This window comes from Bos indicus, chromosome 25 (genome assembly GCF_029378745.1).
Source record: "Bos indicus isolate NIAB-ARS_2022 breed Sahiwal x Tharparkar chromosome 25, NIAB-ARS_B.indTharparkar_mat_pri_1.0, whole genome shotgun sequence".
Classification (NCBI taxonomy): domain Eukaryota; kingdom Metazoa; phylum Chordata; class Mammalia; order Artiodactyla; family Bovidae; genus Bos; species Bos indicus.
In genome coordinates, this window is record NC_091784.1 from 14641849 (window position 1) to 14663498 (window position 21650).

General features: G+C 47.0%; 1 protein-coding gene across 4 annotated transcripts; it reads right to left on the reverse strand.

Moving 5' to 3' along the window:
• Window positions 1–1545: 1545 nt before the first annotated feature.
• On the reverse strand, window positions 1546–21409 carry LOC109578520 (group 10 secretory phospholipase A2). Of its 4 annotated transcripts, XM_019987805.2 has the most exons (5): window positions 21252–21407; window positions 16989–17139; window positions 15614–15720; window positions 2312–2412; window positions 1546–1745 (listed from the first exon to the last, which is right to left on the reverse strand). In XM_019987805.2, exons 1-5 carry the CDS (start codon window positions 21337–21339, stop codon window positions 1680–1682), a joined length of 513 nt encoding a protein of 170 aa, XP_019843364.1. In that variant the 5' UTR covers window positions 21340–21407; the 3' UTR covers window positions 1546–1679. The 4 variants fall into 4 exon arrangements, with proteins under 4 accessions (XP_019843364.1, XP_019843365.1, XP_019843368.1 ...); XM_019987806.2 differs by lacking the exon at window positions 2312–2412; XM_019987809.2 differs by lacking the exons at window positions 1546–1745; window positions 2312–2412 and adding an exon at window positions 2999–3036.
• Between the last annotated feature and the right edge of the window lie 241 nt (window positions 21410–21650).

Genomic DNA, 21650 nt, shown 5'->3' on the forward strand with positions numbered 1-21650 from the left:
CAAGGTTACTCTTCTCTTTTTTACTTTTTAAAATGTTGATCTGTTCAGCTGCCTCAGGTCTTAGTTGCAGTTTGTGGATGCTGTAGTTGTGTGGTGTGTGGATTCAGGAGTTGCGGTGTGCAGGGGTAGTTGCTCCGTGGCATATGGGATCTTAGTTCCCCAATCAGAGATCAGACCCACGTTGCCTGCATTACAAGGTGGGCTTTTAACCATTGGACCACCAGGGAAGTCCCTCTTATTTTAGATGAAGAAATGGAGGCTGGGTAGCACTACTGGAGCAGGGGCCCAGGCCAGACTCCCTGTCCAGTGCTTCTCACCTGCGCCCCTTGGCCTCCCCACACTGTCCTCACCTGCTCCCCAAATCGTGCTTCAGAGATGAGTAATACATGTGCTCCGGGGAGGAGTACAAGGCAGACAGCCAAGCGCAAACAGGAGAGGCGGGGTGCTCCCTGTTTATCGCCTGCGGAGGAACAGGCATAGCAGAGCGAGGGCCACCCTCTCAGAGCAGGCTCAGGTGTCTCCAAATGAGGTATCTATTTAAAATACTGCACAGACCCTTTAATGCAAGAGTTCCATTTCTATAAATCTCAAGGGATAATAAAAAGGCGGGAGAGGGTAAAGATTCACAAGCATCCTCGCTACATTAGTTATTGATAAGAATAGGAAATGCTGCTCATGTCAGAAAGCTAGCAGTCTATAAAATAGTATCTAATAACACTTGGAAATGAAGTTTTCACAGCTTTTTTTAAAGACACAGAGAAATGGGAAAAAGCTTATAAAAGTCATACAGTACGGAGTCTCAATTACATTTTTTTTTTAAATCGAGTGAGGTTTTAAAATATTTGTTGATTTGGCCATACCATGAAGTGGATCTTAATTCCCTGATCAGGCATTGAAGCTACGCCCCGTGCAGTGAAAGCACAGAGCCCTAACCACTGGACCACGAGGGAATTGCCTCAATTACATTTTTAGAACATTGCCGACAAGACTGATAGGCAGCACACCAAAATGCTAAATGTGGTTATACTGGACTGTGAGAATTGGAGTGGGTTTTTTCCTTTCTATATTTCTCTTATTTTCTTTTGTTTTTTAGCAATGCTTAGGTACTATTATACTTTGTAATCAGGAAATAAATTTTAACTGTTAAAAGTGGAGTGGGATATGGAAAGAAGACTTGAGCTAAAAACTACTAGACTTGAACTTCACAAGTTTGGGCAGCGTGTGGCTGGCTTTTTATTACCCAGAATCTAGATACATGGTATGTATTTGCTCTTTTTTGACTACCTGCCATCAGAAGCAGGTTAGAAGATAAGGAAGGCCTAGCCCTTTTTCACAAAGGCTGAATGTCAAAAATGGTATCAGACCCAATACAGTCAGAAGCACAGTTGTGGTTTTATTCAACAGGCATGGGACTTTTGACATTAATCAAACTGGAAACCAAACTGGCTCTAGCCCAAGTTCCGGGACAGGAGAGAAAGCAAACACCAGGGTTGCCGCTTTGACAATTGGCCTCAGCTCCCTTCTGCAAAGAACTGAATGAGGCTGTTGATGAGCAAAAAGGAGTTTTATTCCCTTGTGCCAAAACGTTTCAAGTCAGGCTAGTCAGTCACACTCGGGTGAGTAGTTCCCACACAAGAAATGGGGATAGAAGAGGTACTTAATGTTGTACTCTGCTCGGGCTAAGCAGTGAGCAAACTCCTGGTCACACTTGCATATGAGTTCTTGGCATTTGTCCTCCGTTGGTTCTGGAAGAAGTGGAGAAACTGAGGTTAGAACAGGGATTTGCACAGACCTGAAGATAAACACAAGGGAAGCTAGTAAAGCAGGAAACAGGAAAGGTCATAAACTGCATCCGGGTAACACTTCGACAGTTCACCACAGTGATCTCCCTCATCATGACAACTCCCAAGGAAAGTGATATTCAGTCCATTTTACAGAAAACGAAGTTACCAGGGTAATATTTTCAGAGGAAAAGTCCAAAGTCCATACGCCCTTTTATAAAGCTTCTCTTCTGTAACAGTATTACACTATTGCATTTGAGGATCCAGTTAGACAAGCAGTAGGTGCCTGGGAATCCAGGCTTTTTTTTTTTTTTTTTTAGCCCTGCTCTGTGTGATCTTACTGTGAACTTTCTGAGCGAAGTCCTCATTTAAAAAGGGGCACTATCCACTTTGCAGGTTTAAAAAGGGGCACTATCCACTTTGCAGGTTTATTATGAAGCCTGGGTAAGAAAGCATATATAAAGTGCCAGGCAGGGGCTTGGCCCTAGGCATGCACACCAACAATGTTGGTTCCACCTGCACTTCCCTACCTTTTCTCTCCAAGTCTCTTTCAGATGCTCCTTCAAGAAAACAGCTTGTTCCCATAGCCAACATAATAGTGGTGAAAAGCTGAACGACTTCCCACTGAAATCTGGAACAAGACAAGGATACCCATTTTCGCCATTCCTATTCAGCATAGTAGTAGAAGTCCTAGCCATAGCAATCAGATAAGAAAAAGAAATAAAGGGTATCCAAATTGGAAGAGAAGAGGTAAAATTGTCATTATATGCAGATGACATGATAACCATATAAAAAAACAGCTTGTTTTAGGTAACAATTGTATATTCCATCTCTTCCTTCCATCTTGGGCCTATTTTATACAGAGATGCAAAGGCTGCCACCCAAAGATAAATCTCCCTCTACCTTGGGAATTTTGCTGCTACAGAATCATTCCTTTGGGTTCGAAAGATTTTGTGATCTTCAAGTTGTATCTATTAATCTAGAAGATATAACAGCTCTGGATACGTCACCTGCCTTTGACTGTGAGTTTTTATTTATTCACAAAATGGGCGGTGGAGGTGAGCGGTGTTGGGGGAGGGCAGGGGACACCCACTATTAAATCCTTCCAAATTTCTTCCACAGGCACAGTAAAGCATGAGCTTGGAGGTAGGCAGCTCAGCCATGGATATAGTTCCTTTGGACACATCACTTCATCCTTCCCAGGCTGCTTCCACAGGGTCCACACGAGGATACTAAAAGTACCTACTTCTAAGGGCTGTTGGGAGAATGAAAAGAGACGAAGTCAGCAAAATGTAGGGCATACAGCAGGTGCTTATGAGCTGTGGCTGACCTCCTTAAACTGCCAGCTAATCTTAAAGATCTCCTCTTAAAATGCACAGGTTCCTTAGAGATCCTAGCAAGATGAAGCATGAGAGTCAGAAAATTCAGCTTCTGTCTCAGGGCAACACTCAGAGAGCTTGGCAGCACCTGGCGTGATGAACAGGGGCAGGGTCGGGGGATGTCAAGCAGGAGGCAGGGGGCCTGAGACCTTCTGACCCTGTAATGAGCTGAGCTGATTAAAGGTGTTTATCAGCATGACTGCACACAGGGTTTCCCAAACTCAGGCTCATGGAAGCCTCAAGATGATAGCTTTATGTGTGCCCGCTCACTCAGTCTTGTCTGACCCTTTTGTCATCCCATGGACTGTAGCCCACCAGGCTCCTCTATCCATGAGATTTTCCGTGCAAGAATACTGGAGTGAGTTGCCATTTTCTTCTCCAAGGGATCTTCCCAACCCAAGGTAATCATATTCATGTCTCTTGCATTGCAGGCAGATTCTTTACCACTGAGCCACCAGGGATATCTTTAAATCCCCTTTATTTTTAATAGTCAATTATTAAATAAATTATGATTTAATTATATTAAATAGTATTAAATTGCATTAAATAAATCGTCACTGACATAAATGGAAAACCAAAATCTTATACCACAAATATATAAAACTGATTAAGAAAAAAAGCCAGTGAAGATAAAGTTCTAATATCAGAGTCTAGTTAAATGCTGTTACCCACCTGAAGGCTATGAGCCCCTAGAATGGAGTGTCTTAGTTTTAAAAAAGGAAGATTAGTGTAAGAGAGGTTTACCCTCTCTAGCAGTCAGACCGTCATGCAAGCGATACTTCCTCCTTGACTAACTGGAGAAATTAACAAAGGACTGAAAGGGAAAATCCTTCTCACTTAAATTCATTTATTAAGCTTCTCACACTCTGGGAAACTATTGAGAGAGAAGGCAAAACACAAACACCTCCAACTCCAAGAGGCTGTGTTTAAACACCCTGCCTTGGGGATTCGCTGGCGGCCCAGGGGTTAGGACTCCAAACTTTCACTGCCATGGGCATAGACTGGATCCCTGGTCAGGAGACTAATATCCCAAGCCATGCTGCATGGCCAAAAAAGCAAAACGAAATTTTAAAATACAGAACAAAAAATTGCCTTGGTTATAATTCGGTAAATGGTAACAGAAAAAGTCGAGATGATGGAAGCCTGAGTTAACTGTGCAGTTATGTGAAGGGCTGGCTCTGTGATCCCCATCTCACCCAGTCCTCTCAGGGCAGGGCCACTGGCACTAGAGGCGTGCAGGGCCCTCTGGGGCTCCTGGGCACAAGGCCTTTGTGCCCCTCACTTCTTTGATTATAGGAAACAGCCTTCCTTCAGCCTCCATGATTTCTCCATGAGTTCCTCCAACTCCTTCCCTGAGTTCCAATAGGCAGAGTCAGTTCAGTTCAGTTCAGTCGCTCAGTCGTGTCTGACTCTTTGCGACCACATGAATCGCAGCACGCCAGGCCTCCCTGTCCATCACCAACTCCCGGAGTTCACTCAGACTCACATCCATCGAGTCAGTGATGCCATCCAGCCATCTCATCCTCTGTCGTCCCCTTCTCCTCCTGCCCCCGATCCCTCCCAGCATCAGAGTCTTTTCCAATGAGTCAACTCTTCGCATGAGGTGGCCAAAGTATTGGAGTTTCAGCTTTAGCATCAGTCCTTCCAAAGAACACCCAGGGCTGATCTCCTTTAGAATGGACTGATTGGATCTCCTTGCAGTCCAAGGGACTCTCAAGAGTCTTCTCCAACACCACAGTTCAAAAGCATCAATTTTTCGGCACTCAGCTTTCTTCACAGTTGACATTCCAGGAATCCGCGAACTACAATGGACTGGAATGGGTGAATTTAACTCAGATGACCATTATATCTACTACTGCGGGCAGGAATCCCTTAGAAGAAATGGAGTAGCCATCATGGTCAACAAAAGAGTCCGAAATGCAGTACTTGGAGGCAGAGTCAAGCAGTTGTTAACTAGGGAAGGGAAAGGATGGGAGACCAGGGAGAAACAGTCAAGAGCAGCCTTGGGGCAAGGTCCTGTTTTCCTACCAACAGATCCACACAAGAATGTCTTTGGGATATTTTGCAGATACTGAAAGGCTTCCAGGTGGGAGAAGTTACCAGTAGTATGCTGCCCATAAGCGCATAGGCCTCAGGCTAGTTGGACTTGAAGGTTGATGATGTTGACTCCCAGTTACCTCACCACCAACCCACCAGAAGAACATCCTCGAGCTGATCACTCCCTCTTTGGACAATTACTATAAAACTTCTCACTATCTTCCCAAGTGGGTTTTGAGGGCATAAGCCTGCTCTGTCCCCCACTTTGCCTGACAAAGCAAAAAACCTATCCTTTTCTACTTTGCCCAAAATTCTGCCTCCAAGATTTGATTCAGCACCGGTGTACAGAGAAGCTGAGCTTTTGGCATCAGCACCCCAACCTTACAGAAGAAAAATCCAGAGAAGAGGTATAGGGACTGATCCCCAGTTCAGCTCTGCCTGATCCCAGGCCTCCTGGCTTGTCTGCCAGAAGGGAATAGGGTGTCAACTCAGGGGACTCATCTGCCCTTACAAATCTAAGTTTTAAGACAGGATTTTTTTTTTTTATTAACTTAAAAAAAATTTTGCCAAATATCAAAATGAATCCACCACAGGTATACATGTGTTCCCCATCCTAAACCCTCCTCCCTCCTCCCTCCCCATACCATCCCTCTGGGTCGTCCCAGTGCACCAGCCCCAAGCATCCAGTATCGTGCATTGAACCTGGACTGGCATCTCATTTCATACATGATATTTTACATGTTTCAATGCCATTCTCCCAAATCTTCCCACCCTCTCCTTCTCCCACAGAGTCCATAAGACTGTTCTATACATCAGTGTCTCTTTTGCTGTCTCGTATACAGGGTTATCATTACCATCTTTCTAAATTCCATATATATGCGTTAGTATACTGTATTGGTGTTTTTCCTTCTGGCTTACTTCACTCTGTATAATAGGCTCCAGTTTCATCCACCTCATTAGAACTGATTCAAATGTATTCTTTGTAATGGCTGAGTAATACTCCATTGTGTATATGTACCATAGCTTTCTTATCCATTCATCTGCTGATGGACATCTAGGTTGCTTCCATGTCCTGGCTATTATAAACAGTGCTGCGATGAACATTGGGGTACATGTGTCTCTTTCCCTTCTGGTTTCCTCAGTGTGTATGCCCAGCAGTGGGATTGCTGGATCATAAGGCAGTTCTATTTCCAGTTTTTTAAGGAATCTCCACACTGTTCTCCATAGTGGCTGTACTAGTTTGCATTCCAACCAACAGTGTAAGAGGGTTCCCTTTTCTCCACACCCTCTCCAGCATTTATTATTTGTAGACTTTTGGATCGCAGCCATTCTGACTGGTGTGAAATGGTACCTCATAGTGGTTTTGATTTGCATTTCTCTGATAATGAGTGATGTTGAGCATCTTTTCATGTGTTTGTTAGCCATCTGTATGTCTTCTTTGGAGAAATGTCTATTTAGATCTTTGGCCCATTTTTTGATTGGGTCATTTATTTTTCTGGAGTTGAGCTGTAGGAGTTGCTTGTATATTTTTAAATCAGTCCATAAATCTGCCTGCACCTGGTCTTAGTTGCAACATGTGGAATCTAGTTTTATGACAAGGAATCGAACCCTTGAAGGCGGGAGGAGAAGCGGACGACAGAGGATGAGATGGTTGGATGGCATCACTGACTCAATGGACATGAGTTTTAGGAAACTCCGGGAGATAGTGAAGGACGGGAACCCTGGCGTGCTGCAATTCATTGGGGTTGCAGAGAGTCAGACACGACTTGGTGACTGAACAACAACAATCTATTCTTTTAATAGAGCTTTTTTAAAATTACTCAATGTATTTTAATTGGAGGGTAATTACTTTACAATATTGTGATGGTTTTTGCCATTAATGACATGGGAAGCAACTTATATTTAAGAAAACTTAAGGGGTACAAAACACACTGCTATATTTTTTATGTATTATGCACTCAAAGACAAAACAAGAACAGCACCAGAAAATTAATCAAATGGAGGTCTGGGTAGTGTCAATAGGAGTTTTATTTCCCACAAACCTTTTGTGGGAAAAGTTATAATTTGAAACTTTTCTACTTTGAGCCATACAGTGCTTTCATTGTGGAAAAGTGATCTCAATTAACCAAATGTGAGCGGCCGCTATTTTGAATTTAGTTTACATTACTTATTAGACTTAAAATATCTATACCACTCAGTGATGAAAGAAGGTGGCTTGTGGGGTCTTTGATGGCCCTCCTCCTCCCTAATCTTCACCAGGCCTCCCTTTAGCACCTCCCCAGCTTCTACAATAAATACAATTTTCATTGTTTAAATGCCCTTGCAGAGTAAATACTCCTTCAGGACAAGTCCTCCAATCTCCCTTTCAGGCTGCCCGCCAGCCCTTTCTACATATAAATTCTAGTAAGTAAGTAAGTAGTTAGTCGCTCAGTCATGCCCAACTGTTTGAGACCCCATGGACTGCAGCCGACCAGGCTCCTGTGTCCATGAGATTTTCCAGGCAAGGATACTGGAGTGGGTTGCCATTTCCTTCTCTAGGAGATCTTCCCAACCCAGGGATTGAACCTGGGTCTCCTGCACTGCAGGCAGATTCTTTACCGACTGAGCTACAAGGGAAGTCCATTATTCTAAGGGTGCCTCTGACACCATCTGACCCTACAATTCTAAGACTCCATGTTGCAAAGGCCTCTCACAGGTGCACAAAGCCTTATAAACAACCACAGTCTCTGCAAAATGAAGTACATTGGTGCCACAGACTGGCCATTCTCAGCTGCGGGCTGTTGTGTCCCCCACGGGGCTTGGGGTAGTGTCTAGAGACATCTTTGGCTGTTCCATGCAGAGGGTAGGGGGTTTGCTACTGGCATCTGGTTGGTAGAGACCAGGGATGTTACTAAACATCTGCAATGCCCAGGATGGCTCCCACACCAGAGATCCAGCCTCAAATGTCCATAGTGTCAAGATGGAGACACTCTGCCACAGGTGATTGTCAGACTTTAAAAGAATGAGGCTGGGGCTTCTCTGGTGGCTCAGTGGTAGAGACTCCATCTGCCAATGCAGGAAACATGGGTTTGATCCCTGGTCTGAGAAGATCCCACAGGCCATGCAGCAACTAAGCCCATGAGCCACAACTATTGAGCCTGAGCTCTAGAGCCCAAGAGCGACCGCTACCGAGCCCACGCACCCTAGAGCCCATGGTCCACAATAAAAGAAGGCAGGGCAGTGAGAAGCCTCCACACCGCAACTAGAGAAAGCCCATGCAGTAACAAAGATCCACCACAGCCAAAAATAAATACATAAAATAAATATATATTTAAGAATGAGGCCAACCTAGATGTTCCAAGATGTCCAAGACACAATATTAAGTGCAAAAAAAAAAAAACAAAAAAAACATGATGTATATAATGTGATCTGATTTTTGTTCTTTTTTAAAAAAAAATTATTTATTTTATGTATTTTTGGCTGGCGGGGTCTTCGTTGCTGTGAGTGGATTTTGGTTGTGACGAGCAGGGCTACTGTCGAGTTGCAGCGTGCAGGCTTCTCAGTGCGGTGCCTCTGTGGCGACTCTTGGGCTCTACAGCACAGGCTCCATAGTTGTGGCACCCGGGTTTAGCTGCTCCAGGGCATACTGGATCTTCCCGGACCAGGGATCGAACCTGCATCCTCTGCATTGGCAAGCAGATTCTTAACCACTGGACCACCAGGGAAGTCCTGATATTTGTTCTTGTTTGTCTGTTTACACATGCATAAATCTGGAGGAAAACAACATGCCAAGCAACAGAAGCTAGTTAACACTGGTGGATGAAGCCTAACTTCCTACATTACAGTGATTCTGGGATGTTTTGATTTTCCACAACAAACATGGATTAGGTTTGAATCAGAAAAGGCATGTGCATGGATGGACAGACAGATGGATGGACAGATGGAAAGATAGATAAAACTAATACGTAAAAATTGGTAAATGAACCAGCTGGTACCAGAGCCAACACTGTTACCAGTAAAATTTCTACGGGCCACACCCTTGGAACGTGACCTGGTGGGCTAGGGACTTCTGAGGAAAGAGCCACTGAAGCTCCAAGGTTGCACTGTTCCTGCAGAGTTGGCCAAAGGACAGCTGTCTAAGGACAGGGGGACCGGCACAAACACTCCAGCCATTTCCGCTTCCCTCCCCCGTCCATGGGAGTCCCCCGGCTCCACCTTCCACTACCTCCACTGGTGTCGCCTGTCCAAGGCACTTCTCACCCAGATCCCTGCAACAGCCTCACAGGGGGACCTATTTGCCACCCTTGTTCCCTCCAGCTATATTCCTTGCAGCAACCAGAGTGGAAGATCCCCTGGAGAAGGGAATGGCTACCCATTCCAGTATTCTTATCTGGAGAGTTCCATGGACAGAGGAGCCTGGCAGGCTGTAGTCCATGAGGTCGCAGAGTCGGACATGACTGAGCAACTGACACTTTCATTTTTCATTTTCATGCATAGTACCTCATTGATTTCTTTTCCAACAAGCGCTTATAAAAGCAATTGGCATGGACACTATTTCCTGCTCTCTTTTCCGACCACAGAGCCTTGCTCCTCTGTTTTGCCCATCAGGGAGCCTGACACAGAATAGATTCTCAATAATGGTTGTTGGGAGAATATAGAAAAAACATACATCATTTCCAATTCTTGTACAAACCCAGCACCAGAGTTTTATTATTCCCATTTTACAGAAAAGGAAAGTGAGGCTTGAGGGATTCAGTAACTTGTCCAAGGCTACAGATCTGGGAAACAGTGTACCAGGATTCCAGCCCAGCATCTCCTGACCCCAATGTCTGTCCCTCCGCTATGCTCCCCACTTCTCCCTGAGCAAGAAAATCCTTTGAAAAATAAGGCTTGGTCTCACTATTCTATGGCCTCAGAAGCCCAACAGATTCATGTTATTCAAGAATAATAAAAAACTGAAAAGGAAACCTAGCTCCCAAGGGTTAAGTTTAAAATAAAGGCCTGCTGGTAAATATTATTATATGCTTAACATTTAAAAAAAATATATTTGTCAAGCCCATAAATGGAAAATGGGCCACACCTGTAATTAAGCAAACAGCTAAGTTCAGAATATCTCCAAACAGAATAAGAGAATATTTTTAGCCAAAAAAATGCATAATAGATATTTTGGTTCTCTTCATTCGGTTCAGGGAAAGCAGTTCTGTAAATAGGCACAGCCCCACTAGCTGACACACTAATAAGTATTTCACAAATATCATTTTTAGATGTGTGTGTGTGTGTGTGTGTGCGCGCGCGTGTGCGCACGCTCAGTTGTGTCTGACTCTTTGTGACTCCATGGACTGTAGCCCACTAGGCTCCTCTGTCCATGGGATTCTCCAGGCAAGAATACTGGAGTGGGTTGCCATTCCCTTCTCCAGGGGATCTTCCCCACCGAGGGATCGATCCCATGTCTCCTGCATCTCCTGCATCAGAGGCAGGTTCTTTACCATTTGTGCCACCTGGGAAGCCCTTTCACATGGTTGGGGGCAGCAGAACATGCAGGTTGAAGGGAGAAGAGAAAGGTCTTTAACATATTTTCCACTCAAGGTCCACTTCTCCTCTCCACTCACAATGGAAGGGGGCAGTGTGGGGACAGAGAATACGCCCAGAAGTGCGCTTATCATCACCAGGTTAAGCAAGTCACTTCTTTCCCTGGGCTTCATTTCCCTGCAGCTCTAAGTGAGATGGTTGGATGAGATGATGTCTGGGACATTTTCAGTCCTTGATTGACTGAATTAAGGACTCCATATTAATGTCTCCATATTAATTCAGCTTTGCTCTGTGTCAACTCTTAATGTAGACTAAGAAGACATGGCTAAGAATCTGTGCATATCTAAGAATATCCTTCTATGTAACCCTTAGTATAGCCTCCTTGCCTCTAGAGCAGACCAAGTCTGTAGAAGCTGGGGTTTCAGTGAAAAATCACACCAGACCTTCAGTTCTCTGAGGTGGAGGCAGTGGGGATCAGAGAGAAGTTCAGATAAGGGTGAGGGATGGAGGAGAGAGGAGGGGAGAAAGTAGCAACCTCCATCCAATCTGGATATCACATGATAAACTCTTTCTTTTTCATCTTTGCAACATCCATCTTCCAGGTAAGAAAACAGGCTCAGAGATGACACCAATCTAAGGGCCAAGTGATTTTCAACAAAAGTACCAAGACAATTTAACAGGGACAAAAGAGTCTCTTCACCAAATGGTTCTGGAACAACTGAATATCCATATGCCAAAGAATAAACGTGGACTCCTACCACCCACCATTGACAAAAACCAACTCAAAGTAGATCAATGACCTAAAGTTAAGAGTTCAGTGAAAAAGAATATATAACTGAGTCACTTCACTGTTCAGCAGAAATTAACACAACATTGTAAATCAATAATACTTCAATAAAATGTTAAAAAATAAAAGAGTTCAAACTATAAAACTGTTTGAAGAATATAGGGGTAAATCTTCATGACCTTGGATCTGGTGACAAATTCTTAGATAGGATACCAGAAACGCAATCAACAAAAGACAAAATTGGGACTTCCCTAGTGGTGTGTGGTTAAGAATCTGCCTTCCAAAGCAGGGAGGTGAGCGTGATCCCTGACTGGAGAACTAAGATCCTACATGCTGCAGAGCAACTAAGCCTGCACACCCCAACTAAAGAGACCACACGCTCTGGAGCCCTAACACCACAACTACTGAGCCTGGGCATTCCGGAGCCCATGCACCACAGCTGGAGAAGTCCACTTGCCATAACGGAGATGAGTTCAGCCCCAAAATAAAAAAGACAAAATTGATAAATTGGGCTTTATCAAAATTAAAACTTTTGTATACCAAAGACATTATCAAGAAAATAAAAAGGCAACAGAATGATAGGAAATCTTTTGCAAATCACATATATGATAGAGTCCAGTATCCAGAATAAGAAACTCTCACAATTCAACAACAATAGGACAAGCTACTCAATGAGCAGAAGACTTGAATAGACATTTTTCCAAAGAGGATGGAAAAATGACCAACCAGCACATGAAAAGATGTTCAACATCATTACTCATGAGAAAAAGGCAAGTCAAAATCACAATGAGATACACTAATTATCTCCACTAAATAATAAACAAAAATAGCAAATGTTGGCAAGGCTGTGGAGAAATACCCTATACATTGATAAGAATGTAAAACAGCGCAGCTCCTATAGCAAAAATTGGTGTGGAAGTGTTAGTCACTCACTCATGTCTGAATCTTTGTGACCCTATGGACGATAGCTCACCAGGCTCCTCTGTCCATGGGATTCTCCAGGCAAGAATATTGGAGTGGATAGCCATTGTCTTCTCCAGTGAATCTTCCTGACCAAAGGATCAAACCCAGATCTCCTGCATTGCAGGCAGATTCTTTACCATCTGAGCCACCAGGGAAGGGTTCCTCAAAAAGTAAAATGGAATTACCAGACGATGCAACAATTCCACTCCTATGTATATGCCCGCAAAGAAATGAAGACATGTATTCAAATAAATATTTGTTCACAAATGTTCACAGCAGTACTATTCCCAGTAGTTAAAAGGTGGGAATGTAACAGGAAGAAAAGGGGCAGGGCACAACTTGTGAAAGAATGACATAACCCAAGGACACAACATAAACCAATTAGAATCAAATGGGCCAAGATGGCAGACAACACTAGACCTTGATCCTCAATCAGCAAGTGTCGTGACACATGACACCCAGAGGTGCCATCAGAGTTCCAAGGCACTGTCAAAAGACCAAGGAGTGGGCAGTGGACCAAATCCTGGAACTCTCCACCTCTTCCCAAAAATAGTTGGAATAATCCTCCCACTCATTAGCATGTGAAATTACCCAGCCTATAAAAACCAACCACACCACATTCTGTGGGCCACACTCACCCTCTGCAATGGCCCACACTCTATGGAGTGTGCTTCTCTCTGAATCTGAATAAATCCACTTCTCACCAATCACTTTGTCTCTCACTGAGTTCTTTCTGCGATGAGACATCAAGAGCCTGAGCTTCATTAGGTCCTGAAACCAGGTACCATGGGTTTTGGCTGGGTTTGAGTCCCAGCCATGTGAGCTCAGTTGGTAAAGAATCTGCCTGCAATGCAGGAGACCCTGGATTGATTCCTGGGTCGGGAAGATCCCCTAGAGAAGGGATAAGGCCACCCACTCCAGTATTCTTGGGCTTCCCTTGTGGCTCAGCTGGTAAAGAATTTTCCTGCAATGTGGGAGACCTGGGTTCGATTCCTGGATTAGGAAGATCCCCTGGAGAAGGGAATGGCTACCCACTCCAGTATTCTGGCCTGGAGAATTCTATGGACTGTCCATGGAGTTGCAAAGAGTTGGACACAACTGAGCAATTTTCACTTCACTTCACTTCATGTGGGTTCAAGTCCCAGTCTGAGGTAAACGGTTTCAGAAACAATACAATGTCCTACAATGAATGAAGGGATAAACAAAATGTAGTATATACCTACAATGGAATATTATTCAGTCATAAAAAGGAATGAAGTTCAGATACATGCTACAACATGAATGAACCTTGAAAACATGAGGCTAAGTGAAAGAAGTCAGACACAAAAGGCTTATTGTATGACATCATTTATAGGAAATACCTAGAATAGGTAAATCCATAGAGATTGAAAGCAAATTGGTGGTTGCCAGATGCTGGAAGGAGGAGGAATAGAAGCTGAGCACTTGACAGGTACGTGATTTTGGGGGGATGTTGATGAAAATGTTTTGGGAACCCCTGGTGGTCCAATGGTTAACAATCTGCCTGCCAATTGCAGGGGACACATTACTGGTCCAGGAAGATGCCACATGTCATGGAGCTACAAAGCCTGAGTCAAACAACTACTGAGCCCACACGGCCTAGAGCCCTGCTTCACAACAGGAAAACCCACCGCAAGGAGAAGCCTGTGCACAGCTGGAGAGTAGCCCCCACTTGCCGTAACTAGAGAAAGCGCGCACGTCAGAGAAGACCCCACGCATCCAAGAATAAATTAAAAAGAAGACGTTTTGGAAATTGAAGTTATGGTTGGAGGACGTTGTGAATGCATTACATATCACTGAAAGGTACACTTTAAAATGGCTAATTTTAAGTTATGCTCAGTTAAAAGTAAAAAGAAAAAAAAAGTTATGGAGTCTGTTGTCTGTTTCATTTCTAGCTCCTCAGATAACTTGGAGTCTCACTGCCCAAATCCCAGTCTTATCTACATCGTGCCTGTACAATTATTCACATCCTGTTTCTTCCCTTGATCTGGCTTTTTAAATTTGTGTGAACAGAAACTGTAAATGGAAAACACCATCCATCAGAAGATAATCCTAAAAACAAATACTTCATTCCTTTTCTTACTGGTTCGTTTTGAAAACCAGTAAGATTGCCCTGAGGTGCAAAATATATTTAACCACAGGTTTATTTTTCTTTCAGCTTTACAGGTAGCCAGTCATGTAAAATGTACAGTGGTATCAGGTTATGTTACAATTATCCTCATTAAATACATGCTGCTTGTGGTTAAAGAGAAGTAACAGACAGATAGATGACAGATGGATAGATATGAAGGATTTTTTAAAGCCAGAATTAAATTTAAGAATAGAACTGTTTTTGAATAATGTTATAAGCCAGAAATCTCCTCTCTCTGTTCAAAAGGTTCAGGGAGGGTCCCACAGATGTTTTAGCTAAATTAAAACTGACTCTAACTTCACAAAATTGGAAGGATTAAAAGAAAATTGAAAGAGAAATCACTTTCTCTTGAGGGCGTTCAGGGTTACTCAGAACTGTGTTCATGTCCTTCCCTAAATCCTGGGCTCCATAAAATTGTGCCTGGTCTTGCTCACTGGAGGTTCTGTGTTGGGTCATTTCTTGAACAGACCATTAAGGACATCTATTAGGCATGAAATGCCATGACACTCTCACTTCATCCTCACCACAGGCCAGCTTGATTTTTACCCCATAGTTTACCAGTGAGGAAACTGAGGCCCCAGGAGATCAGGGCTTGGTGACGTCACAGAATCTGAATCACAGACCAAGCTGTCAGCCACAGGCCAGGGTCTGCAAACTCAGACATCCCCTGGGGCCAGCAGTGCTAACACAAAGGGGACCCATTAGACACAAGCATACTCTTTATTCTGATAAGTAAATGGGCTCGCTCACCACTCTCATTTTTCTCAAATCTTTCAGCCTTTGGACCTACCTTCTGTTTTCCTAGGTTTGACAGAAAAATTCCTTTTCCTTAACAAAATCAACAGCACAGGAGAAATGAACTATGGTAATTGACCCTTGGCCACAATGTCGGAGAGACAATAGGGCATGGTGGAGACTGGGGCAGATGAGAGAATGGCCCTACCTACAGCGGGAAGCCCCTCTATGTTCCAGCCAATGGCTGCTGCTGGGTGTTATGTTGGGAACTCACCACACTTGACACTCTGACTGACACAATTCCAGGAGTAGGGCTGCAACTTGGGATTGCAGCCGGAGTTCTCGGCATGTGTATAGCAGCAGTCGTGCGCATGGCAGCACCTGTGGATAGCAGACGGACAGACCAAGGGCTGAGTGAGGGCAAGGATGGTCCCTTGGCCATCCTCCTGTGCCATAACTTCAGGAGAATGAAGACCCACAGGGGAGAGCATCTTCTGGTCCAGGCTTTGTTCCTGAGAATCCCTGTCCTGGGAATTAATTCCACCGACCCCAGTGTGTCTTGGCCTACCCCTATCTCTCCTCCATGCTCAAGTCTGGCCCTTGCCTGCCTCAGTCTCTGAGCCTCTCAGCTCCAGCCATGCTGGCCCCTTCCAGCCATACCTTCCCTGCCTCCTGACTTTGCCCCCAGTCTGCCTCTGCCTGGGAAAACTTCCTGCCCACTCTTCCTGCTTGAGGTCTCAGCCCAAGCACCAGCCCCCAACCCCAGGATGGGGGAGGCAGACAAGTCTCCAGATGCAGTGGGCATGGGCGAGAAAACCTAGGATGCAAGTGACGGGATTCTGGGAGCCAGAGGGGATGCCAGGTCCAGCTAGGCTTCAGAGAAGACTTCCAAGAGGGGGTGATGCCTGGAGGGGCTACATCTGGAAAGATGTGCAGGAACCAGACAACCAGAGTGTGGGAGGAAGGGCAGGGCCCGTGGCAGGAGCCTTGGAGGTATGAGGCTGGATAGAGACCTGTCAGTGACAACTATATCCTCTGAGACCCGGAAGAGACAATCAACATTTTGCCCCCTGACCACTCTGGAAATGGATGCGTGTCTGTGGGACCCGGTCTGTAAAATAGGGATCACCATCGGATGGCCATGGCTGTGGTGGCAAATGAGAGGAGCCCGTGGCAAGGTCTAAGCCCACAGCCTGGCACAGAACAGGCCCTTCTCAGCCAGCAGCAGAAGGCAGTGATCAGGGGCGTGAATCCAGCCAGGCCGCCTGGGCTCAAATCCCAGCCCCCACCCCTCACTCTGTATGCGGCTCTAGACAAGTTGATCTCTCTGGGCCTCAGTTTCCTTATCTCTGAAATGGGGTTGTTGTGAGAACTCAAAGGGGCTCTCAGGACAGTTCTGGTGCATAATAAGTCTGATCAGTGATGTATGATTTTTTTTTTTCAGCTAAAGTAATCACCCTGCCAGACTGGGGGCCAGCTGGCACCAAGGTCTGGCCTCATGGGCATGTTGCCCAGGAGACCCTTTGCCTGCAAGGAGCACCATTTTCTGGGGGCTTCGTATCTAAACCCCAACCTCAGTTTTGGGTATTTCCTCATAAGCCTTAAGCACCCCAGGGGGTGGGGACTTTATGCCCCCAGCATGCACTCACCAGTCTATAGCATCCTGGGGCTGGCCATGGCCCCCCAGACCACAAAAGCAGCCGTATTTCACGTAGACCAAGGCAGGGCGAGGGCCAACACAGTCAATAGTCCCGGCCAGTCCTATGAGCCCACGTCGGTGCACATGTGACCTCTGGGGAGCTGGGCGTGGGGGAGGGGGACAAGAGTTAGAGGCTGCAGGTGGGGGCTGGCCTGGCCTGGGGATAGGCACTAGCCTGAAAAGTGTCTGGATGATTTGTTCAGTTGCTCAGTTGTGTCCGACTCTTTGTGACCACGTGGACTGCAGCACACCAGGCTTCCCTTTCCTTCAGTCTCCTGGAGCTTGTTCAAACTCATGTCCATTGAGTTGATGATGCTATCCAACCACCTCATCCTCTGGATGACTATCTCAGGGTTGAATCCTGCTCTCCTTCTTCCTAGCTGTGTGACCTTGGACCATTCAACCTCTCTGTGCCTTGGTTTCCTCATCTTAAAACAGGGGAATAAGGGGACATCTCTCCCCAGAATGGAATGAGATCATGCACGTAAATTACCAGCACACAATGAGCTCTAACTATTATTATCAATATCTTCAAGGCAGCCATGAAGGAGAAAACAGGTCACAGAGCCATGGCCTCTGAAAAAAAAATCATACCTCTAGGCCCTTGCACTGGCTGGTCCCTTTTCCTAGAATGCCCTCATTCTCAATCTTTTGCCAATGTCAACTTCAGACACAGTCGGATTGTGGGTTGTGCGTCTAATGTCTGTCTAGTTGCCCGTCCTGGGCACTGGACATCAGAGATGAACCAAACAGGGTCCCTGCCATCTTCTACAGGGACCTTCCCCACCCCCTCACCACTGCCTTCCAGATTCTTTGCATCACCTCTTATTTTCACTGCCAGAGCACAGATTCCTGCCACACAGGGAGGCCCTGTGACCCCATCCCAGCCATTTCTCTGGATCCTCATGTTGCTGTGGACCATAGCAGAACACAGTTGGTGCGACCGGAACCCCTGCATCTCACATGGGAGAAAGAGGAAGCTCAGATGGGAAGCACGACTCCTACAGTCACGGGGTGGGGTCGGGGGGGGCGCTTCTGACTCCCAATCCAGTGGTTCCTCCTCACCCAATAGCAGCAGGAGAGGGAGGCCTGGGGTGACAGAGGTAAGGGGCATCAAGGACTCCATTGCTTGCGGTCAGGGGCGGTCAAACCCACTGCGACTGGGCATCAGAGAATCCCAGAGCCACTCCTCCTTCTGGTGAGGTCCAAGAGTCCACTCTGGTGTTTGGTCAAAAACCACAATCAGGGACTTCCCGGGAGGTCTAGTGGCTAAGACACTGTGCTTCCAGCACAGGGGGAGGGGTTCAATCACTGGTCACGGAACTAAGATCTCACGTGCTGCTCACAGTCAACAAGTAGAAAACACACGCACACAATCAGCCACAGCGCGGAGAAGCTATTACTTGAACTTCACTGGCACCAGGCACCGTGTTCCCCAATCTACAGGCGACATCTGTTGTCAATCTCTTTGTCCTGTGGGCTGCTAGTTTCCCATTCAAAGATGGAGAGATTGAGGCTAGGAGAGGCAAAAGGACCCATCCTAGGTCCCAGAGCAGGTGAACTGCTGAACAGAAACTTATTCCCATATCGGCCTGACTCCTGGGAGCTCACTCTCCACCCATGGCTCCAGGACTGAGAATCCAGAGATTTGTGGATTCCCTTTCACATTTGTAAAATCTAGAACGAGATTTTATCATGCTGACTTTTCTTTGAAGAATCCAGGTCAAAATTCAAATTCAAATTGTTTTGTTGTTGGGTTGGTTTTTTTCTTTTCTTTTTTTTTTTTTGGTTTTGTTTGGCCGCAAGGCACAGCATGTGGGATCTTAGTTCACTGACCAGGGATTGAACCAGACCCACTGCAGTGGAAACTCAGAGTCTTTCTTATCACTGGGAAGCCAGGGAGTCCCCTCAATTTTCTTTTTTCTCAGTGGAAAAAGGAGCATATTCATCTAGGGGATTGTTGCTGCTGCTGCTGCTAAGTTGCTTCAGTCATGTCTGACTCTGTGCGACCCCATAGACGGCAGCCCACCAGGCTCCCCCGTCCCTGGGATTCTCCAGGCAAGAACACTGGAGTAGGTTGCCATTTCCTTCTCCAATGCATGAAAGTGAAAAGTGAAAGTGAAGTCGCTCAGTCATGTCCGACTCTTAGCGACCCCATGGACTGCAGCCCACCAGGCTCCTCCATCCATGGGATTTTCCAGGCAAGAGTACCAGAGTGGGGTGCCATTGCCTTCTCCGATCTAGGGGATTAGAGATAAACTAAATAGAAACAAAATGTAACAACAAGTTTAGAGTTAAAAGCTTTGCCCTCCTCTCTGGATGACCAGCCCTCACCCTCACAGGACTTGCCCAGGTGCCCACATCTCTGCCTGAAATCTCCCCAGGCTCCCAACCCCCTCCAGGTAAAGCTCAGGGTCCTCACTGAGCCACAGGCCCTGCAGAAGTCCATCCTCTTACCCCTCTGGCACCCTCTCTCAACATGGACCCCACATGGACCCCACTCATCATTTCCTATTCCTCCAATTAAACTTCCCATCACACTGTCACATACACCCTGTATAACAAATGCCCTGACCCCATCCTCACTTAGCTCACTCATCACCTCCTTCTAGAATCTGCCTCCTTGCCATGTGACCACAGGGGACCTTGTCACCCTGTGCTACTCTCTGCTCACAGCAATGACCCTCCAGCCTGGACAGATCTCTGCCCTAGGAGCCCCAGATCCCCTGGCATGAGTGGGCTTTCAGAAAAGGTCCCTTGACCCCTGGATCCACCAAGCCCCATGGAACACTTCCAGTCTAAGCACATCTGGGGACTTCCCCGTGGTCCAGAGGTTACGATTCTGTGCTTTCACTGCAGGGGGCATGGTTTGATTCCCTGGCTGGGGACTTAAGAATCCACCAAAAACAAATAAATAAAAACTTAAAAAAAAAACAACAAGCACATCTGAAAAGACCCCCATTCCAAACTCATACCCCAAAGCTGTCCCCAGAGGTCCCCCTACCCTGACTTGACCCTGACTCTGGCATCTCAGGGTCCGGGGCTCAGCCTTAGGGAGAACCCGAGCATGGGTGGATGCCCAGCGCTGGGTTTATAACCAAGGCAAACACTCCCTCTATGCCAACTTAGGTGGGGCAGGTCATTCTGGGGGCTGTTTGCTCTGTCTGCCCACAACAGCCTCTACTGGGAGTGCCAAGGCTGCCCAGGCTTCCTATGGGCCTGAGGGTGTGCATGTGTGTGTGTGTGCATGTGTGTGTGTGCATGTGTGTGTGTGTGCATGTGTGTGCCCATGTGATTCTGTGTGTGTGTCTGTGTGTGTGCTCATATGGGGCTGTCTCAGTATCCCTGAGTGTGTGTGTGCATGTTCCCCTTCGTGTGTCTTTGCCTGTGTCTGTGTGTGAGCCTGAGGAGGGCATGGCAACTGACTCCAGTGTTCTTGCCTGGAGAATCCCATGGACAGAAGAGCCTGGCGGGCTACAGTCCTTGGGGTCACAAAGAGTCGGACACGACTGAAGTGACTGAGCATGCATGCAGCATGCGTGTGAGGCCATCCGTGAGCCCAACACCTGTGTACGCAGATTTTGCTGGTGGTGTTCTATGCCTGTGTGTCTCTGAGCTTGTGAGGACCACATATTTCCCTGTGGTATCCATGTAAATGGGAGGTTGCCAAGGGGACCTCTCCAAGGGTGATGTCCAGGAGTGGGTGAGAAGGAGACATCACCTTCTCTGGCTTCAGGTAGGGTTAGGCCCCTTCTCCCCCTGTTCCTTCCAACCTCTGGTGTCTCCCTGGTGGTCCCACTGCAGACCAGGGACAGGCGGAGAGAAGGGTGGGTTCACAGGATCCCAAGTCAGGTGATGGGGAGATCTGATCACTGGAGAGGGTGACAGAGGGGATGTTTGGGGAGGACACAGAGCCCCCCTGGAGAAGGTTTCAGGGTCCCTGGAAGGGGTGAATGAGGCAGGGGCTTTGGGGGAAGAGGTGGAGGTGGGGAGGGGGCGACACACGGGACTTCCAGGAAGCCGGGAAGCAATGTGCAGGTGGGCTGCACGAAGGAGGGCTGGGGACTGTAGGGCTCCTGGGTCCCCTGGAAGGGCTGGGGAGTTGGGGTTCTTGCAGGTGGGTGGGGAGGCAGGGTTCCAGGTATCCCGGGGAGGACTGAAGGAGTCCCAGGAAGCCCTGGGTCCTCGGATGGGGGCTCGTCCCTTCACTCACCTGCTCTGAGCCCGGGTTCAGATCCCAGGAGCAGCAGCAGCAACAGCCCTACCTTCGGGCACAAAGGCAGCGGAGCCATCGGACCCATCGGCGGGAGGCAAGTGTGGAGCGGTCTGGCGGGCGACTGCAGTCACCCGGCCGGGGCCGAACCCCCTCCCCACGCCCCGCCCAGCTCCGCCCGACCCCGCCCCCGGCCTCAGTCTCCGGAGCGCCCGGGCGGAGCCACAGGGGCCGCAGGGGCCGCAGGGGCCGGGGGAGGCGCCGGCCCGCCATCGCGACCTCTGCGTCTTGGTCATCGGATGGGCGCCCGGCCCCAGAGAGAATCCGGCCCGGGCTTAGGGGAGAATTACGGACGAAAGGCGTTTAGCGCGCGTCGGGTCGCGGAGTCCCTAGGTGCTC